General features: G+C 44.7%; 1 protein-coding gene across 4 annotated transcripts in view; it reads right to left on the bottom strand.

Annotated features, from left to right (window-relative positions):
* Nucleotides 1–18,548, bottom strand: part of CRTC1 (CREB regulated transcription coactivator 1) — a 286,165-nt gene extending 267,617 nt beyond the window's left edge. The window contains exon 1 of one of the 4 annotated variants that reach the window (XM_077475938.1): nt 18,359–18,548. In XM_077475938.1, the coding sequence (XP_077332064.1) occupies nt 18,359–18,484 (126 nt within the window). In that variant the 5' untranslated portion in view covers nt 18,485–18,548. The remainder of the gene's footprint in view (nt 1–18,358) is intronic. The other 3 variants (XM_077475939.1, XM_077475940.1, XM_077475941.1) reach the window with 3 other exon arrangements.
* Nucleotides 18,549–18,781: the final 233 nt, after the last annotated feature.

Raw genomic sequence — 18,781 nt, 5'->3', positions numbered from 1 at the left:
GTTTAAATGAAAAGCCTGTTACCACTTTAGTAGGAATTCAGGATGAGGACATGGAATCACTTCATCCTTATGCATTATGAAATATGGCTCTTACAAGACAGCCGCTATTTCCGATACTCTTCTAGCAGAAGAAATGGCAACCAGAAAAGATTATCTTTGTCAAAAGAACCAAGGTAATTTCTCGTAAAGGTTCAAACGGCTGATTCAGCAAAGCCGATAAGACCAATTTTAAATTCCAAGGATTTAGAGGTGCCTTGATAGGGGGAATAAACAGTGTTACCCCCTGAATAAGCTACGCACCAAGAGTGGGAAGCAAGAGGCCATAGGAAAATAAACACTGACAAGGCCGGGATCTGGCTCGATAGAAGTCAAGGCCAGCTTCATTTCAGATCCCATATGCAGGACATCAGGAATCCATGACATACTTCCTGGGGTCCCAACCCCTGGATCCACACCAAGAAACATATGCCTTCCAGACTCTATAGTAAGTGATTCTGGAAGCCGGTTTCCTGGCATTACTCAAAGTAGACACTACAGAAGGAGATCACCCACAATCTTTTATAGAGTGGAATTAAACCTGTTAAATTTTTCGTCCGTAAGGTAGGATGTAATATCAGATCTTGTGCAAGAAGGTCTGGCTATAATGGCAGAGTCCGAAGGGCTCCTACTGCCATCTTTATGATCTTGGTAAATCAAGATCTTCTGGGAACCTCTGAGGCCGCCAGAATCCCCTTCTTTTGTTCCTGCTTAATCCTGCAGAGAAGGCAAGAAAGTAGCAGAACTGGAGCAAAGGCATAGATCAGTGAAAACTGATAACATGGGAAGACTAATGCATCTGTACCGCCTGCTAGTGAACCCCTTGTTCTCGACAAAGTTGACAACCTTGTTTATGAATCTGGACGCGAAGAGGCCCATCTGACATATCACTAGGAAGATGTCAGGGTGAAGACATCATTCTCCCGGAAATAATTGTTGACGACTCAAGTAGTATGCCTGAAAAATGAAAATTGCCGATAGGCAAGGAATGTGTTCTGCCCAAGCTAGAACATTATTCACCTCTTTTGGGGCTGCACAACCTGACAGGACAGTCCCGTAGTCTGACCGCCAAGATTCTCGGGCCAGACGTACTGCCTGAAACTTACAAAAAAAAAAAACACCTTCCAGGATAAAGATCTTCCCTTTTGCTGGATAACAACCACAAATTTAGGCTCCGACTTATGTCGGGAGCCAGGCGTATTGGAAACAAGGCCTGAATCTCTTTATTCCAGACGGATAGGATGGTGTCTTGAAGCAGTTTGAGTAAAACTGCACCTAAGGGACGGCCTTGAAGGAGGCCACCATTTCCCCTAAAAAAAATCTCCTGCACGGCCAAATTAAGGAATTTTCCTTTGCTTTGATAAGATGAATTAGTCCTACAATGGAACGGATTCTTGTCTGGGGTAAGAATACCTTCTTCTGTATGGCATCTATAACCAGCCCCCAAGTACTGTAATCTCCTTGATGGTTTTAAGGAGAATCTTCCTAGGTTGAGTATCCAATCTAGAGACTTTAGATAGTTACGGCTGAGATCAAACTCTGGTTTTAGACCTGAGACTGAATGAGCTATTCAAAGTAGGTCTTCTAATAGGCTAGGACCGCTATGCCTTGAGCCCTTAATCTGGCTAAAGGAGGTGCCAGAATCTTACAGAACACTTGTGGTGCTGTGGCTAAGCTGAATGGCAGGGCCACAACTGAAAAGATAATTTTAGATTTCAAAAATGCAGAAATTTCTGTAGAGTGGGAAAATTTGGCACATGGAGATATGCAACTCCCCTCCTTGCAGGGTGGACACAGCCGATCGAATTATGAAAGGATAGGATGTTTGAGTGCCGATTCAGAGCTTCGGGATCTAGAATGGGTATTACCTCTCTGTTTGTAATTTTCCAGAACCAAAAGGTTTGAGCCAAAACCCCCTGTTCCACTAAGGAAACCTTTGAGATCACCGACTGGGATAACAGCTGATCCAGAGGCCAGAAAGAGACCTCCTTTTCTCTGGATCCTAAGGAACACTCTCCGAGGAGACAAACTCTTGCATAAAGACTGCCGAATCAGCAGCCCAAGGACCCCACAAGCAGCACCCAAACAGGGACCCGAACCCCAGATCAAAAGTCTGATGCTCTACCAACCGAGCCATCGGGGCTTTCAGAACGCTAGTCGTAACCTAGAGAGAAAAAAAAATTGCAGAAATCTGTCCAGATCTTGAGAATCGCAGGACCTTTCCCCTCATACGAACGAGTGGGGGTGCCTCTTCATGAGAAGACTTTAGCATTCTGCTTTGTGGGCTTTCTGCCCCAAGATCCTGGTGCTGCCCTTGGGGACTATCCCTTGAGCCAAAAGGTTGAGGCAGTCGAGACTGCCTAGAGGCAGATGCCCCAGGCCTAGGAGAGGCAGCACGATGAAAGGAGAAGTTTTTGAACCTCTTTCTACTGGTAAAGAGAGCTTTACCCTATTAGAGGTCTTTTGGATGTACTTATCCACTCTAAATAGCCATACCCCAGGAAGAGAAACAAACTGGCTAAGAGCTTTCACATGGTGATTCAGCTGATCAATATTTCAGCCACAGAACTCTGCAAGAATGCACTAGTCCAAGTATAAGCGATAGAGTCTTTCATAGCATCTACTGTGCGTCAAATACACCAGCCCATTGCTGGGCCTGCTGATCAGACAGAATTTCAGGCATCTCCACAAACTGTCTCTTAACCCTTTGGAGTCCACATTTTTCAATGAGTTAGCGTGACTCAAAATGTGCTCCACCAAAATGGTGGAGCAGACGTTAAAGGGTTAAAGTGGTTGTAAACCCTTACAAACCATTTTGACCTACAGGTAAACCTAGATTAAGGCTTACCTGTAGGTCCAAGAAATATCTCCTAAACCTGCACGGTTTAGGAGACATTTACTAAAAGACCATGACAGCTGTCTACAGCGCATGCGCCGTAGACAGCGGCGTGCAGGCGCACTATCGCCATTACCACCATGCCACTGCTAATGGCGATATGCCATTAGTGGCGGCTCCCATGCGCGTCGTGATCGCTACTCCGGCACTGAGTGGCCGGAGCAGCGATACCCAGAAGATGGATGCTCCGGACTACAGGCGACATCGCTGGCTCCCGTGTCAGGTAAGTGACATAATGGGCTACTATGCGATGCATAGTAGCCCATTATGCTTTACCTTTGCAGGGAGACAAAGAGGAAGTAAACCCATCAGGGTTTACTTCCTCTTTAATGGACTGAGATATACCAATTGCAGCAAGAACCAGCTGCGCTACTGAACTGCAAAAGACATCTTGTCTTAAAAAGGAAGTTCCAACTTTAATTTGCTGGATCCTTTAACATCAGTGCATTATCCACCGGACATGTGAGACTGTTCACTGAGGTGATTGCAGCATCAATTGCTAGTACCCATTTTCTTCATAGAAATGTTCCCATTCAGAATACATAAGCTATGCATGAATAGGAAAAAACATCCCCAGGTGGGGGAGGTTCTAATGAACCCAATTAGAGGTAGATACCTCAAGAGCCTGCGCTGCAGGCAACAAAGAGTTAAGTAAGGGAATACACAAGCATCTAACTTGTGAAGCTACTCCTTCCATATTAGGATCCTCCGAAGAGGAAAAATAATCATTCAATATTTGGGAAGATCTACCTGATCCCCAACCCTTATCCTCGCAGCAGGGTTTCATCAAAGATAAAGACCCAATCTTCACCCTTCACGGTAGGCTCCGAGACCTTATAGTAAACCTTCAGGAACTGGGGAACTTTCAGGTTATCCCACAATCCTGGACCTGCGACAGCACCATGCCAGTAAAAACTTTATGGCCTTACTACCAAAAAGTACTGTATCCCAGGGCCCAGATCTCTAAAGAAAAGAGTTTGCAAGCACCATTCATTAGCCCATGAAAAGACATCAGAACGGATCCGGTCAGCATGGCTAGCCGGATGACTGGATCCAGCTTCTGCTTACATCATGTCATCAGCTGTCATTGATGACAGCTGATCATGTGGTAAAGGGTCGGGATCAGCCAAGCCAAGGACCCAGTAATCACAGAGTGCTCCGCACGCACGGGGCCCATGTAGGCCCTCCTCCCAGCAACTTAAGCGAACGATGTAGCCATCCTTTCAGCGTGGGCATAAAAGTAGTTAAAAATAAAGGAAAATATGTAGGCTGCCACTGCTGACCTCTGTTTCTGAAAATGCTGGTGGCCTAGCTTCTTGCACAACTACAGAAAACGTACATTTGTTATAGAACATTTTACACTGAATTTCCAGATTATTGTAAACAGTTAAAAAAAAAAAAAAAAAAACACACCACACTAATATATAGCATGCACAGGTTTGGTCAACTGATCCAGCAGTATTTCCTATGCTATACAGCAACTGTTTTATATACTTCTGTCTTAACATGAAAGCTTGTAAAAGACAAGTTGGTCAGGCTTACCAAGAACTGCTGTTTATCACAACGTAACAAGCATTAGGGCCGGTTCACACTGGGGGCGATGCGAGGCGACACGACTTGCCGCGACCTCAGCGGTGATTTGCATATGACTTCTGTATAGAAGTCAATGCAAGTCGCCCCGAGGTCGCCCAAAAGTAGTACAGGAACCTTTTTTCTAAGACGGAGCGACTCGAGTCGCTCCTCTTAGAATGGTTCCATTGTATAGAACGGGGGCGACTTGTCAGATCGCGGCACGGCAAGTCGTGTCGCCTCGCATCGCCCCCAGTGTGAACCGGCCCTTAGGAATATGTGTGAAAAAGAAAAAGCCTCCAACTTTTCTACAGTCAAGTGAATGTAGCACTTCATTCCTTACATCAGAGTTTGCAAACCTGTCCTGCCCTTTTTGGGCAAAATCCATTGCACCAGCGACAGGCTAATTTGACAACTGGCAAGAGACAAGATTGTCAAAATAACACTAGCCTACTGCTCATTTCTGTTCCTTCACTGGTAAGCAAAAAAGCAATGCTAAATGTGCAGGCGAGTCGACATGGCCCCTAGCTAAACTGCATTACTGAAACAATGTCTACTCCTGTGACTTTGCAATGGAAAAAAATAGTCTGTTGGTGGTAAATTTAAAGCGAAAAAGTTTTACTTGTTTACATTCTCCCATCTCCCATCCAGGCACCCCCCCCCATTTGGGACTTTGAGTTTCAACAGGTACCCACTCCAATGCCCAGTGAGATCGCCACTGCTCCCCCTCCTTCCTACACATCACAGGTTCCAAAAGACTGCAGGACCATTCACAAAATGCAGCTTGCGCATGCACAATAGGAAAGCTTCATTGCCATTTTCCCTTACTTAAGATGCCAGTGCCAGGACCCGAAGCAGATTGAAGAAAGCCTGGGTGAGGATGTCGCTGGATCTCTCGACAGGTAAGTGTCCCTATATTAAAAGCCAGAAGCTATAGCATTTCTACCTGCTGAAGTAATTTCTTTGGGGGAGCCTGGAGCTCCTATTTGCAGGAGTTGTAAAGGCTGAAGGTTTATCTTAATGCATTTCTATGCATTAGGATAAAAAAAGATAAAAGGATAAAATAAACAATTTTTTTTCTTCTGTCATACAAGAATTTGACTTTAGCAACCCAATTATGACTATTAAGCGAAAAGTCATATGATCTGCCGTTCGATATTCAGATCGTGTGTACGTATAAGTAGTTTTAATAGATACAAATTACAGCAAACCCAAAGCAAACCTTTATTATAGTGCAGCTGACCAATACTTAGATGATGGTTGCATCAGTATTCTATTTGGGCTTATTTTCACCCGGGGATCTGGCCAGTAAGTCTGTTATTTTTTTGAAAGAACAAGCTCTCCTGCAGATGTATCAGATTACAGGGATGAGACAAACCATTTACCACTGAAAGGAGTGTAGAGCGTCACGATTCTGGCCAAAATGAGAATCACAATTTTTTTGTTTAAAAAGATAAAGAAAAGATAAAACGATCACGATTCTCGCGACGTAAAAACTTTCACATTATACAAAAAAAAAATAAAAATAAAAAAAGATAACTTTACTGGTTAGTTTTTAAAAAAAAAAATTTGCATTTGAAAGACCGCTACGCAAATACAGTGCGACATAAAATATTGCAGCAACAGCCATTTTATTCTCTAGGGTGCCTACTAAAAAAAATATAATGTTTGGGGGGTTCCAAGTAATTTTCTAGCAAAAGAAAATGATTTCAACTTGAAACCCAAAAAAATAAGTCAGAAAAAGGTTTAGTGTTTAAGTGGTTAAACTTTTTTCACTTACAGTCTATTCCATTGACAAATTGCTACAATGTTTATACTTAAGTTCAACTGATAAAGAATGTTTTGATTCTTAGACTGCCCAGTTTTTCAGCAGAGAGAATTCTTTGCATAGAAAGAATTGTGAAACACTTTAGGCCCCTTTCACACGGGACGGATCCGTAATGATCTGCTTGCTCAGCGGGGATCGCTCCGTTTATCCCCGCTGTGCCGGCGGATAACAGGGCGGTCTCTGCACACTGTGCAGGGATCGCCCCGTCAGATCTCCGCACTCGGGGATCCGATGAATACGGACCGTCTATCCGTGTTCATCCGATCCGCTCTGCAGACATAGAAAAATAGGATTTGCCTCCGTCTGCAGAATCGGACCATAGCGGAGACAGGCAATATCTGAGGTCTGCGGATGTTCATCCAGAGACACCTGCTATCCCATAGGGATGCATGTTTGTCACGTGATAACGATTCTTGACGATTAAATTGTGCAGCTCTAAAGGGGTGCTTACAATGCTCAGCTTTTTCGTAAAAGCTGTCACAAAAGGAACTAAACTGTTTGTTCAAACTGCTTTTAAAGGGTGAGCTGGAGTTCAGCTGTAATTTGTGCATTTACAGTGGCAGGAAAATGTATGGGAACCTTTTGGGTGAACTTTTGGGGGAACCTCACATTCTGCAGGATGGCAGAACAGAAGGGCCCCCCAAAAGGGGGAAGATAAGCACCCCCCTCCCCCAAAACGTACCAGGCTACATACTCTTAACCAAGCAGCCTGTCCCCATGTGGATAATGACATGGACCTCTTACCCACAACCCTGGCCCAGCAGTTGTGGTGGAGGTTCGGGGGGAGGGGGCTTGTTGGAATCTAGAAGTCCAGTTTAACACGCCCCCCCCCAGATACCTCCCCAAACAATGGCAAGAAAAAGTATGTGAGCCCTCTGCCTCCACCCCATGTGTACCCCTACTCATTCACCCAAAAAAAAAAAAATTGACTTAAGCTGCGTACACACGATTGGATTTTCCGATGGGAAATGTGTGATGACAGGCTGTTGGCAGAAAATCCAAACGTTTGTACACTCCATTGGACAATTGTCTGGTTTTCCACAGACAAATGTTGGATGGCAGGCTTTAAAATTTTTCAGACAAATCTCTGTCAGATTTTCCAAGTCTGTGTACACAAGTCTGTCGGACAAAAGTCCAAAGGACAAACACGCATGCTCGGAAGCAAGGACGAGCCAGAAGCGGTCGGTCTTGTAAACTAGCGCTCATTTGAGCTGCACGATTAATCGCCAAGAATCGTTTTTCACCCATTGTGATCTTGACAAATATGTTTCATGATTCTTGCTATGCAAAGAATTCTCTCTGCATTTCTGAAGCCATAGCTGTCAAAAGGAAGAAAAAATTTTTTTTTTTATAAATTTATATATACACGTCTGCCAATAATCACAACATTCTTTAGCAGTGGAACTAAGTAACAATTGTAACAATTTGTCAAAAGGAATAGACTTCGTGTGTAAGGCTGGATTCATACCTAAGCAGTTTTAGCGCATTTTGCATATTTGCACTACAGTCCATTTATAATGGTTTACTATGGAATACGTTCTGTAATGCAAAAAGCACTAAAACTGCATAGGTCTGAATCAGGCCTAAGTTTAACCACTTGCCGCCCGCCCTATAGGCAATTGACGGCTGCAAAGTGGTTTCATAATCCTGACCGGACGTCATATGACGTGATCAGGATTATGAGCCGCTGCGCGCCCCCGGGGGCGCGCATCGCGGCGATCGTTGTTGCGGGGTGTCAGTCTGACACCCAGCAACTACGATCTCGGTAAAGAGTTTTTGACGTGGCAAATTATGAAATCTCAAAATGCAGCACACATTCTCTTTAATGAGATAACAAATGAAGCTGCTTTGCTGGCGATACTGATGGAGTTATTGCAAACATATTTGAAAAGGCTTTTATTTTCTAGTGATAAAGAATATTATGGGGGATTTTTTACCACAACATTATCCTGTAGTTTTTAAGGTCGAAGAAACTATGTTGGTGTCCCTTGTTAATTTTACATTGTATTTTTTTTTTTTATTTCTTTTTTCTTTTTTATGAAACTGCCGACTCCCAAACTGTCATTTAAAGTAAAACACATAGCCAAATATTATTCTACACATTTTTTTTATTATGCATTAAAAAAAAGAAAATAAAATTAGACATGCTATCTGGCAACAGATCTTAACCAAAAATTGCATTCTATGCATCCAAACAAAATCAAATCATTATTTAACCAAAAAATAAAATAAAAGCCTCATGCATCTGTCCTGCTTCTTAATACAGGGGAGCAACAATGCCAAGAGTTGGTGAAAGCAGGGGTGCCCATCTGGAGATAATTCCAAAAATCATCTGGTTTATTCTCCTGGAGCCCCGCAGCAAAAGGCGTATGACATAATTGGTCACCATTAATAAAGCAACCAAATTTTTGGTCCAAGAACTCCTGTTTCTGGACTGGACTTGGGTCAAAGCAATTACTCCAAGGCCAATATTATATAACATGTTATCTCCTGCCATTCCACAACATGTCTGGTTGACAAACGGCCATTCAGAAACGAACTGAAAAGTGAATAAAATTAAAAGCTTGAATCAACACGCACCAAAACTTCTACTGACATGAAGTTAACAGAAGGAGCCCAAAGGGTGGAGCTAAAGAGCTGAAAAACCACGTAGCACATCACTACGTTCATGTTTGTTGGTCGACAATTCCTTGCTGTTTATATACAGGACAAATTCCAGGCACACACCTTTGGACAAAAGTCTGAGGTTTTGTGTAAGGGCCGGTTCACACTGCGGGCGATGCGAGGCGACACGACTTGCCTCGCCGCAATCTGACAAGTCGCCCCCGTTCTGTACAATGGAACCGTTCTGAGAGGAGCGACTCGAGTCGCTCCGACTCAGAAAAAAGGTTCCTGTACTACTTCTGGGCGACCTCGGGGCGACTTGCATTGACTTCTATACAGAAGTCATTCGCAAATCGCCGCTGAGGTCGCGGCGAGGCAAGTCGGTGTCGCCTTGCATCGCCCGCAGTGTGAACCGGCTCTAAGAGGCTTAAGTAAATAAAAAACCTTGTATAGACAGGGGACACATCTAACCAACTAACCAACTGCTTGGTCAGATTCCATGAAGTGCGGGGGGGGGGGGGGGGGTTTGAGACGGTTGAAGACTCGATGAAGAGTACCCGTTACCTGCCCAATGCTATCACATGGGCTTTAGTAACCCTTTGGGTTAGCAAGTAAAAATAAATAAAAAAGGACAAAAGAAAATACGGTCATAACCTTTTTTTCTCCACACACCAACGCATGCGTATGGAAACTGCAGTCACACCACGTGTGACATGTTGCTGCAAACAGAAAGAGCAATAATTCTAGCTCAAGAGCTCCTAGTTGACGCTAAACTGATGAGCTGTAAAGGCTTTTAAAATGTCATTTATGGAAATAAGACTCGTCATGCTTGCTATCCATTTACACTACACAACTTTTTATATTTTATCCCAAAAATTTGTACTATATTGTGTGGGCGCTAAAATGTATTTTATATTTTCCTGAAAATATGCGTTTAATAAACAGTTACACAAATACCATGTTTTTACATTGAAATATAATTTGCTCTAGAGTCCACCTGAATCAAAGGGAAAATAGAAGTGCACTTTCTTTTTAAAGAACTAAAGCAGGGTGTCCAAGCTTTTCACCTTCCGGGGGGTCTGGAAGTGGACTAATGGTTTTGGGCCACAGAAGTAGCAATTCTCAATGAATTCTCTGAAGGTGCTCACCAGATATTTTGGTTCTAATTTTGCAGTTTGTGTGCTTCGTATTTGAAAAATTGTTGCTCACAAACATTTAGTGCTTCCAAAAACTGATGACATGAGTAAGATGTGATTGTGAAGAGTGAGAGATTGTTCTTTGGGAAGGTAAAATTGATAAAAGTCCAGTATAGAGACACTGTCACATTTTTCTTCGGCCACATGTGTCCTCTTAGTGTAAACACATTTTTACAAAAAAAGAAAAAGCCAAAATAAAGTTTTTTTTTCTTTGTTTTATCCGCTTGCGGACCAGCCGACGCAGTTTTACTGTGCCAGGTTGGCTTCGCTGCACGAAATAAAGTTAATGTAGGTGACCTCGCGAAGTTTGTATAGCAGGCGCATGCATTCCAGCAAGCTGCTTGCTATGGGAGCACCTGAGCTGAGCTGCAGCCTCCCATGTCAATTCAGACACGGAGCCCCAGCCTTGCCCCACCCCTCTCTCCTCATTGGCTCACTGACTGATAGTGCTTTGCTGCTGTCTCAATCAATGAGGAGGGAGAGTCCCAGACTGCCAAGTCTCTTGTACAACATCACTGGAACAAGATGGGGCTCGGGTAAGTATTAGGGAGGCTGCTGCACACAGGTGTTTTAATTTAATGCATCAACACTTTAGGAATTAATGGCACCTCCATGCATCTGCTAAAGAGTGGTGCGTTATAGCTGTATGAATGTGTGCAATTAAAGCCAGCCATAGATCATTCGAGTCTCGGCCTGTTTAGCAGGGAATGGCCGAGATTTGAACCATCTATGGGGCAGAGTGACTGTACCCAAGTCGATCCATCAACTGACTTGGGTACATCCAGCATGTCAGGTTTCTACATGCAATTATTGCCAGCGTCTATAGCCACTAGCAATATGTGGCTCCCCTTGCCCCCTCCTGCCCCGCGGTTGCAGAGAAAAATTGCATCATCACTCCTTGTAGCTGCAATAGTGTGAACCTATGCTGATACCTTAATCATTCTCAAAGCAAGAACTGTAAACAAAAAACAACGAAGCACAAATGAGACAAATGCAACGTCCCCTCAGCCCCATGGGCACTTGAGTCTATAGCCCCGGTGTGTGTCCAATCCTGCCATTTTTGTGCCCCTAACCAAGAGTACCCATCTGTACAGTACCTAGGCTCGGCATATGCCAGCTTTTCATAGACTTTACCTCCTGGGCACACTTGTGCACATGGCCCCTGTAAAGTGGTTGTAAACCCTCACATATACCCAGTGAAGTGACTGGCCTCGGGCTATACACAGACGAAAAAAATCCTACTACATAAGCTGTACCTGTTTATCTGCAGTATTCTCTGCATTCATTCAAAGTGCTAAATTTTAAAGCTTGTCTGAGAGATCACGAAAAAAGGGGGTGGAGAGCTGAAGTTGCAGAGCTCAGCGAGCTAATTGGAGGTAAAGGACACAGAAACAGAGCTGAGGTTGTCAGCTGGAGGTCCCGCCGCTTTCACCTTTTTTCTTTTGGTGTCAGGAAGACTTGTCAGAAGCGATTCACGCTGATAGAGGAAGGAAGCAGCAGACAGAAATTACACTTAGACCACTACCACATAAGAGCTGCTTGTCTGTTTCAGATGGGACCCTCCATTCTCCTCTATGGAAAGGCAGATGTAAATGGACTTGTGCCTACTGACTGCCCATGGAGCAGGCTGTGTCCATATGAACTGAGTGGACAAGGACCTGTCAATCTGCCTTCTCTGACCAGCGGACAGCTCCCCTGCTGAGCAAACCAAAATTAAGTGGAGCCCGGCCCGTGTTAAAGGGGCCTTAATGCTCTTAAGACAAGTACACACTACTAGAGAGGGATATGCCTTGTTGATATCTGGGGTTTACAACCACTTTAAAGGGGTTAACCCTCTAGGTTTCATAGAATGCATTAAGGTGAAAAACCTTCTGTGATGCAGCAAACCCCCAAAGCCCCCCCCCCCTTTTACTTGCCTGAACCCAATCTTCACAGCAACAGGAACGAGCACACCAGCTCCAGACGGTGTCTCTGGTCCTGATTGGATAGATTGATAGCAGTGCAGCCATTAGCTTTTGCTGCTGTCAATCAAATCCAATAATGCAGGGGAGGGGCAGAGTCCTGCTGTCTGTGTCAATGGACACAGGAGCAGGACACGGGAGCGCGCCCGCACGAGTGCCCCAAGTGCTGAGGGACCCTAGAAGAGGAGGATCGGGGCCACCCTGTGCAAAACTAACTGCATAGAGAAGGCAAGTATAACTTTTTTTTTTTAATGAAGCTTTACATATCCTTTAAAACCACTTCAATAACGGGCACTTTCGCCCCTTCCTGGCCCGGAAATTTTTCAGCTTTCAGCGCTATTGCACTTTCAATGATAATTGCACGGTCATACAACAACCCAAACTACATTTCTATCATTTTCTTCCCACAGAGTTAACCTCTGGGGTTTTTTGTGATCTTTTTTAGCAAAAAAAAAAAAAAACAGGAATTTTTGAAGAAAAAAAAAAAAAGGTTCTCTTCATTTGTCATAAAATGTTTTCTCCTTTACTGACGGGCATTGATGATGAGGTACTGACGGTGTATAACTGGGATAACTGATGGTGTGTTACTGCTGGGTACTGATTGGCACTGACTGGCAGCTGATGAGTACATCTGATGGGGGCTGTGCAGACCCCCCCCCCCCCCCCCAACAGCCACTGATTGGCTCTCTCTGTCAGTGTGAACCGAGGCGTGCCATTTACCAGCACTCCCTGGTTCACGCAATGACCAGCTGATCACGTGGCAAGAAGCCTCTGTCAGATGCTCCTTACTAGGACCAGAGATGCGGTGTGTCAGACAGAATATTTGGTTGGTCCTCCACACTGGAATGTAAAAGGGGCTGGGGTTGCCACTCCCTTTATTTCAGTATGACAACATAGATGTGTGACTTCCAGAGGTCACCCTTCCTTTCTTGTACCTTTGCAGGAGCCAGGACGGGCTCCGTCAGCACTCTAGCGGCAGCTGTGGATGCACTGTCCACATACCCCCCTCCCTATAGAGCCTGAGCAACCCACAATTTTCCCAGGTCACCGTTGTGCCCTATGGCTAGTCGTGGCCTGCTACTCGCTCCAGCAAACGGTGAAGTGCCCCATTACACGCAGTTGCAGCACGTTTCTCAGTTAAAATAGGTGGCGAGGAAGCATCACAGCGCCTGCCAATAGCTGTTAAAGTGGGATCGGGCTGGGAGATCTGGAGGCACGTAGGGTTGCCACCTCATCCCTTTAAAACCAAACACATGATTTACACGGGTTCTGAGGCCGATTTAATGTAGATAAGGCACTGAATTTAATTACCACCTTAATCAGCCACAGAACCTGTGTAATTATTAAGCCTCATGTACACAGCTACTGGTAAAAGGACGTTTAGGGTAGAGGTCGACCGATATGGGTTTTTCTCTGGCCGATGCCGATGCCGATATTTAGAAATCATGGCGGCCGATAGCCGATATATGATGCCGATTTTTTTGGGCCGATATGTTGGGCCGATTTTATTTTATTTATTTATTTATTTTAATCCCCCTTGATCTAAACACACCTTTCCCACTGGGGCGTTTTAAGGCGCTTTTGGGCTAAAAATAGCGCCTGTAAAGTGCCTGTAAAATGGCTCCCCTGCAGTCTGTGTGAAAGACAGAGTGCTTTCACACTGAGGCGATGCGCTGGCAGGATCTTAAAAAAAAAGTCCTGCAAGCAGCACGTTTGGAGTGGTGTATACCGCTCCTCCACCGCTCCTGCCCATTGATATGAATGGGCACCACTGCCGAAGCGCATGCAATGCGATTTGGCAGCGGTGCTTCATGGGCGCATTTAACCTCTTCCTTGGCCGCTAGCTGGGTTATATGTGCCCCACTAGCAGCCAAATAGCACCGCTAAAATGATGGTAAAGAGCCGCTAAAACTTGCATTTTACCATCAACGCCTGCCCGCTCCAGTGTGAAAGCAGCCTTCATAAGTGATACAGAAAATTTCTTACACTTAAACATTTATTAAACAAAACAAACCTCCAATCAGTTTACTTGTATGTATGATTTAGATAAAAAAAATATATATATTATATATATATATATTAAATAAAAACAGGTAGTCAAAACTTTTGGACAAAAAAAAAAAAAAAAAAAAAAAAAGGGCTAACTTTACTGTTTTTATTTTTTAAATGGTGTATTTTTTTCCCAAAAAAATGCATTTGAAAGACCTCTGTGCAAATGCCGTGCGACATAAAATATTGCAACAACCGCTATTTTATTCCCTAGGATCTCTGCTAAAAAAATATATATCATTTTTGGGGGGGGTCTAAGTGATTTTCTGGCAGAAAATACTGGATTTTTACTTGTAAGCAACAAGTGTCAGAAAAGATTTAGTCTTTAAATGGTTAAACTGAGAACTTCTACACACTGAGATGACTTCATTCATTGAGGCTGGGTTCACACTGCTGCGGGGGGAGATCCGGATGTGATTCGCACCGCAAATCACATCCGATCTCCGTAGCGATGCGAGTTCAGCCATACAGATAGTATGGCTGAATTCGTATCGCTCCCGCAGCAAACTCGCACGGGACCCTTTTTTTGGTCCGCAACAGAATCGGATCGCATGGGGATTCACACCATGCGATCCGATTCCTGTGAGAGTCGGCAGATCGCACTGCGATATGCGGACGGATCTGGGGGTGTCATTAACATATCATTGACACTCCTAGCCGTCCGCATAGGGCAGTGTGAACTGCCGGCGGGAGTAATGCGATGCGGGAAAACGCCGCGGATTCGCGGCGTTCCCGCATCGCAGCGGTGTGAACCCGGCCTCAAGTGTAAACATTGTATCATTCTGTTCTTTTCTTGGCAGCCTGCTCAGAGTGGAGGAAAGTGTTGCTATGACGACTCAGTCAACTTAGACTGACTTCTATACAGAAGTCATTTCAAAGTCCCGCTGTAGTTCTAAATCGGCTTTTTATCAGCACAAATCGGCCGATGCCGATTATTTAAAAAACGGCAAATATCGGCCGATATATCGGTCGACCTCTAGTTTAGGGGCAGTTGGGCATTTTTTTCAGTTGCCCCTGAACTCTGCTCTGTGTTACCAGTACATGTACACAGGGTAATTTATAGTCGTGTCTAGGCAATTGAGTTTAGAAGTTTTTTTGTATTTTTTTTTTTTTTGGAACGCAACTGTAATGGAAATTTGTAGGTTCTGTATATAATTGTATTCTATTTTATATGTATTGCACAATGCCCTCACTGTGCACAAGGCACTAATGTTTTCAGTACATATTTGCATTCTTTTGAGTCCTGATTAGAATTAGCCTGCCTATGTAACGCCCCTTGTTACCATAAACGTACATTCGTAATATTTATGTGATACTAGAGCTGCACGATTCTGGCCAAAAAATGAGAATCACGATTTTTTTTTTGCTTAGAATAAAAAGATCACGATTCTCGTGACGTAAAATCTTTCACATTATACAAAAAAAAAAAAAAAAAAAAAAAAGGGAAGAAGAAGAAATGGGCTAACTTTAATGTTTTTTTATTTAAAGCGGTAGTCCACCGGGACTCCGCGTTTTTTTTTTTTTTTTTAAAAGCCAGCAGCTACAAATACTGCAGCTGCTGACTTTTAAAATAGTGACACTTACCTGTCCAGCGCGCTCGCCATGTCGGCACCCGAAGCCGATCTCTAGATTGTCTCTCGGGTCCTGCCGCCATCTTGGGTATGGGAATCAGGAAATGGAGCCTTTCGGCTTCATTTCCCGGTTCCCTACTGCGCATGCGCGAGTCGCGCTGCGCAATAAGGACGGTCCCCGATGCCTCTGGGATCTGTGCGTTTCCCAGCAGGCAGCGGGGCACTTGCGGAAAGGGGCGTAATCTACGCCCCTTTCCGCAGAGAGCTATCCCGGAAGTGGGTGCAGATACCTGTACTGTACAGGTATCTGCACCCCCCTCCCCCCTGAAAGGTGCCAATTGTGGCGCCGGAGGGAGGGAGGGTTCCGATGAGCGGAAGGTCCACTTTAGGGTTGACCTCCGCTTTAATTCATTAAAGTAATTTTTTTAGGAAAAAAAAAAAAATGCATTTGAAAGACCGCTGCTGTGCAAATACAGTGTTGTGACATAAAATATTGTAACAACCATTTTATTCTCTAGGGCAGTGATGGCGAACCTTGGCACCCCAGATGTTTTTGAACTACATTTCCCATGATGCTCCACTACACTGCAGAGTGGATAAAGCATCATGGGAAATGTAGTTCTAAAACATCTGTGGTGCCAAGGTTCGCCATCACTGTTCTAGGGTGTCATATATTATATATATATTTATATTTTATTTTTTTATTATGTTTGGGGGTTCTAAGTAATTTCCTAGCAAAGAAAAAAAAATGATTTTAACTTGAAACCAACAAATGTCAGAAAAAGATTTAGTGTTTAAAATTTTTCCACTTACACACACACACACACACACACACACACACAGTCTATTCCATGGACAAATGGTTACAATGTTTACACTTAAGTTCAGTTGATAAAGAATGTTTTGATTCTTGGCTGATTGCCCAGTTTTTCTCTTCCTTTCTTTTGGTGGCTATGGTTCAGAAGAGCAGAGAGAATTCTTTGCATAGAAAGAATTGTGAAACGCTTTAGTCAAGATCGTGATAATGATTCTTGACGATTAATTGTGCAGCTCTATGTGATACCTACGTAATCGTGTGTATAAAAACCTTCAATTGCGTCATAATACAGCAGAACAGTTATTTGTAAAGATGCTGAGCGTATCTTTTGTGTCTGTTCCCTACTGCCGTAGTTATGAATTTGGAACCACTAATCAATATGAGGTTAGGAGTTGCATAGTAAGGTTGAATAAAGACACCAGTCCATCCAGTTCAACGTGTCTACAATTGTCCCTATGCCTGTACATTGCACACTCACATCAGTCCCTACTCTTAGGCTGGGTTCGCACTGCAGTGCAAATCACATCCGATCTCTGTGCGATGCGAGTTCAGCCATACAGATAGTATGGCTGAATTCGCATGGCACGCGGCCCAAACTCGCACAGGACCCTTTTTTTGGTCCGCAGCAGAATCGGATCACATGGGTGTTCACACCATGCGATCCGATTCCTGTCCGAGTTTGCAGATCGCACTGCGATATGCAGACTGATCTGGGGGTGTCATTAACGTTTCACTGACACTGCCAGAAGTTCCCATAGGGCAGTGTGAGCTGCCGGCGGGAGGCATGCGATGCGGGAACCCGCCGCGGATTTTCGGCGTTCCCGCATCGCTTCAGTGTGAACCCAGCCTTAAGGAGCGCACAATCCAAGGTCCCCATTCATATACAAGGGTCAATTTTGGACAGAAGCCAATTAACCTACCTGCATGTCTTTGGAGTTGCCTATCTACAAAATATCCAAGTCACAACAAAAACACATTCAGAGGCATTTGAAACGCCAAATGCCTGTAAACGCTGCTAAACGCGTGTTTATAGGAGTTTTTCATTTTAAGTAAAAAAAATAAAAAAAAAACAACCCACTCCTAAACACAAACCCAGTATGTAAACAGACTTTTAAACGTCGGATTGTAGCCGCCACATTAAAACGATCATAAGAGGTTGAACAGCGTCCCGTTGTACATGAAGCCTTACGTGTTCGGTTTTAAAGGGACAAGGTGACAACCCTTAGGACGGACGCCTAATTGATAAAAGACAAATCTAAGAAAACAGACTGTCACTTGAAGATCGCGGAAGCAGATCGCAAACACTTTGAAATATTTGTGTTATCCTTTTAACATGGAGCATATTGGAGCCATCAGATGTGTTGACACAAGGCGCTCAGACATAAACACTATAGGCTTGTTCTGCCTTGAACGCCCCAGCAGCATACTCTCCTATGGCAAAGTTCACAGCAACAAATGTCAGCTCCCATCCAGGGAAGCAGATGCCAGGCCGCTCATGACAAGGCGGTGCTCTGTCACTCACCTGGCAGGCCTGTGTGGGGGGGGAGGGGGGAGACATCTGTCAGTGGAGCATCTTGTATAGCAGGGATGTGCAGGCACAGCGCTAAGGAGTGCGCTGCTCAGGTCCCTCATTAGGGGATGATAGGACACCCTGTGTCAGGCCTACAGCGGCTCACTGTCACCCCCTAGAGGTGGCCTCCTCCAACCACAGCCCTCGTCTCCACCTCTGTCCGGTGCTGTCTTCTACCCGAGCGTTTGTCTATTTCTCCCACAGCGCTGCAGTCATAGCCACACTTCCTAAGGCTGCCCGCTATCCGCCCCTAGCGCTTACCCGTGCTGCCCGGGTGATGCTCAGGTCCTTCATCACCTCCTCGAACGCCGCTGTCTCCTCTGCCTGTTTCTGGTTGTGCAATGCGATTTTCTCACTGAATTTCCGCGGATTGTTTGAGGTCGCCATCTTCCCTCCTCCTCCTCCTCACGATGCGCGCGCTCCCACCCTGGACGTGACGTCGCACCGAGAGCGGAGGGGGGAGAGAGCTGGGAAAGGCACGTCACGGCGGGCGCGCTCCCGACAGGCAGCCTCTGTCCCCGCAGTGGAGGATTCTAGGAGCTGAGGAGCGAGCGTGCTTCTGATCTGCCTGATAACACGGGAGACAGCAGCTGACCAATGGGAGGTCGGCTGACAGAGTGAACCTGTTATTCTCCATGGGAAAGAAGTTATAGAGCAACCTAAAACTCACCTTGTTTACATTGT

Source organism: Lithobates pipiens, unplaced genomic scaffold (genome assembly GCF_037356315.1).
Source record: "Lithobates pipiens isolate NorthernLeopardFrog02 unplaced genomic scaffold, aLitPip1_a1.2 Scaffold_13, whole genome shotgun sequence".
In the NCBI taxonomy this organism is placed as follows: domain Eukaryota; kingdom Metazoa; phylum Chordata; class Amphibia; order Anura; family Ranidae; genus Lithobates; species Lithobates pipiens.
This window is presented reverse-complemented; position numbering and strand designations above follow the sequence as displayed.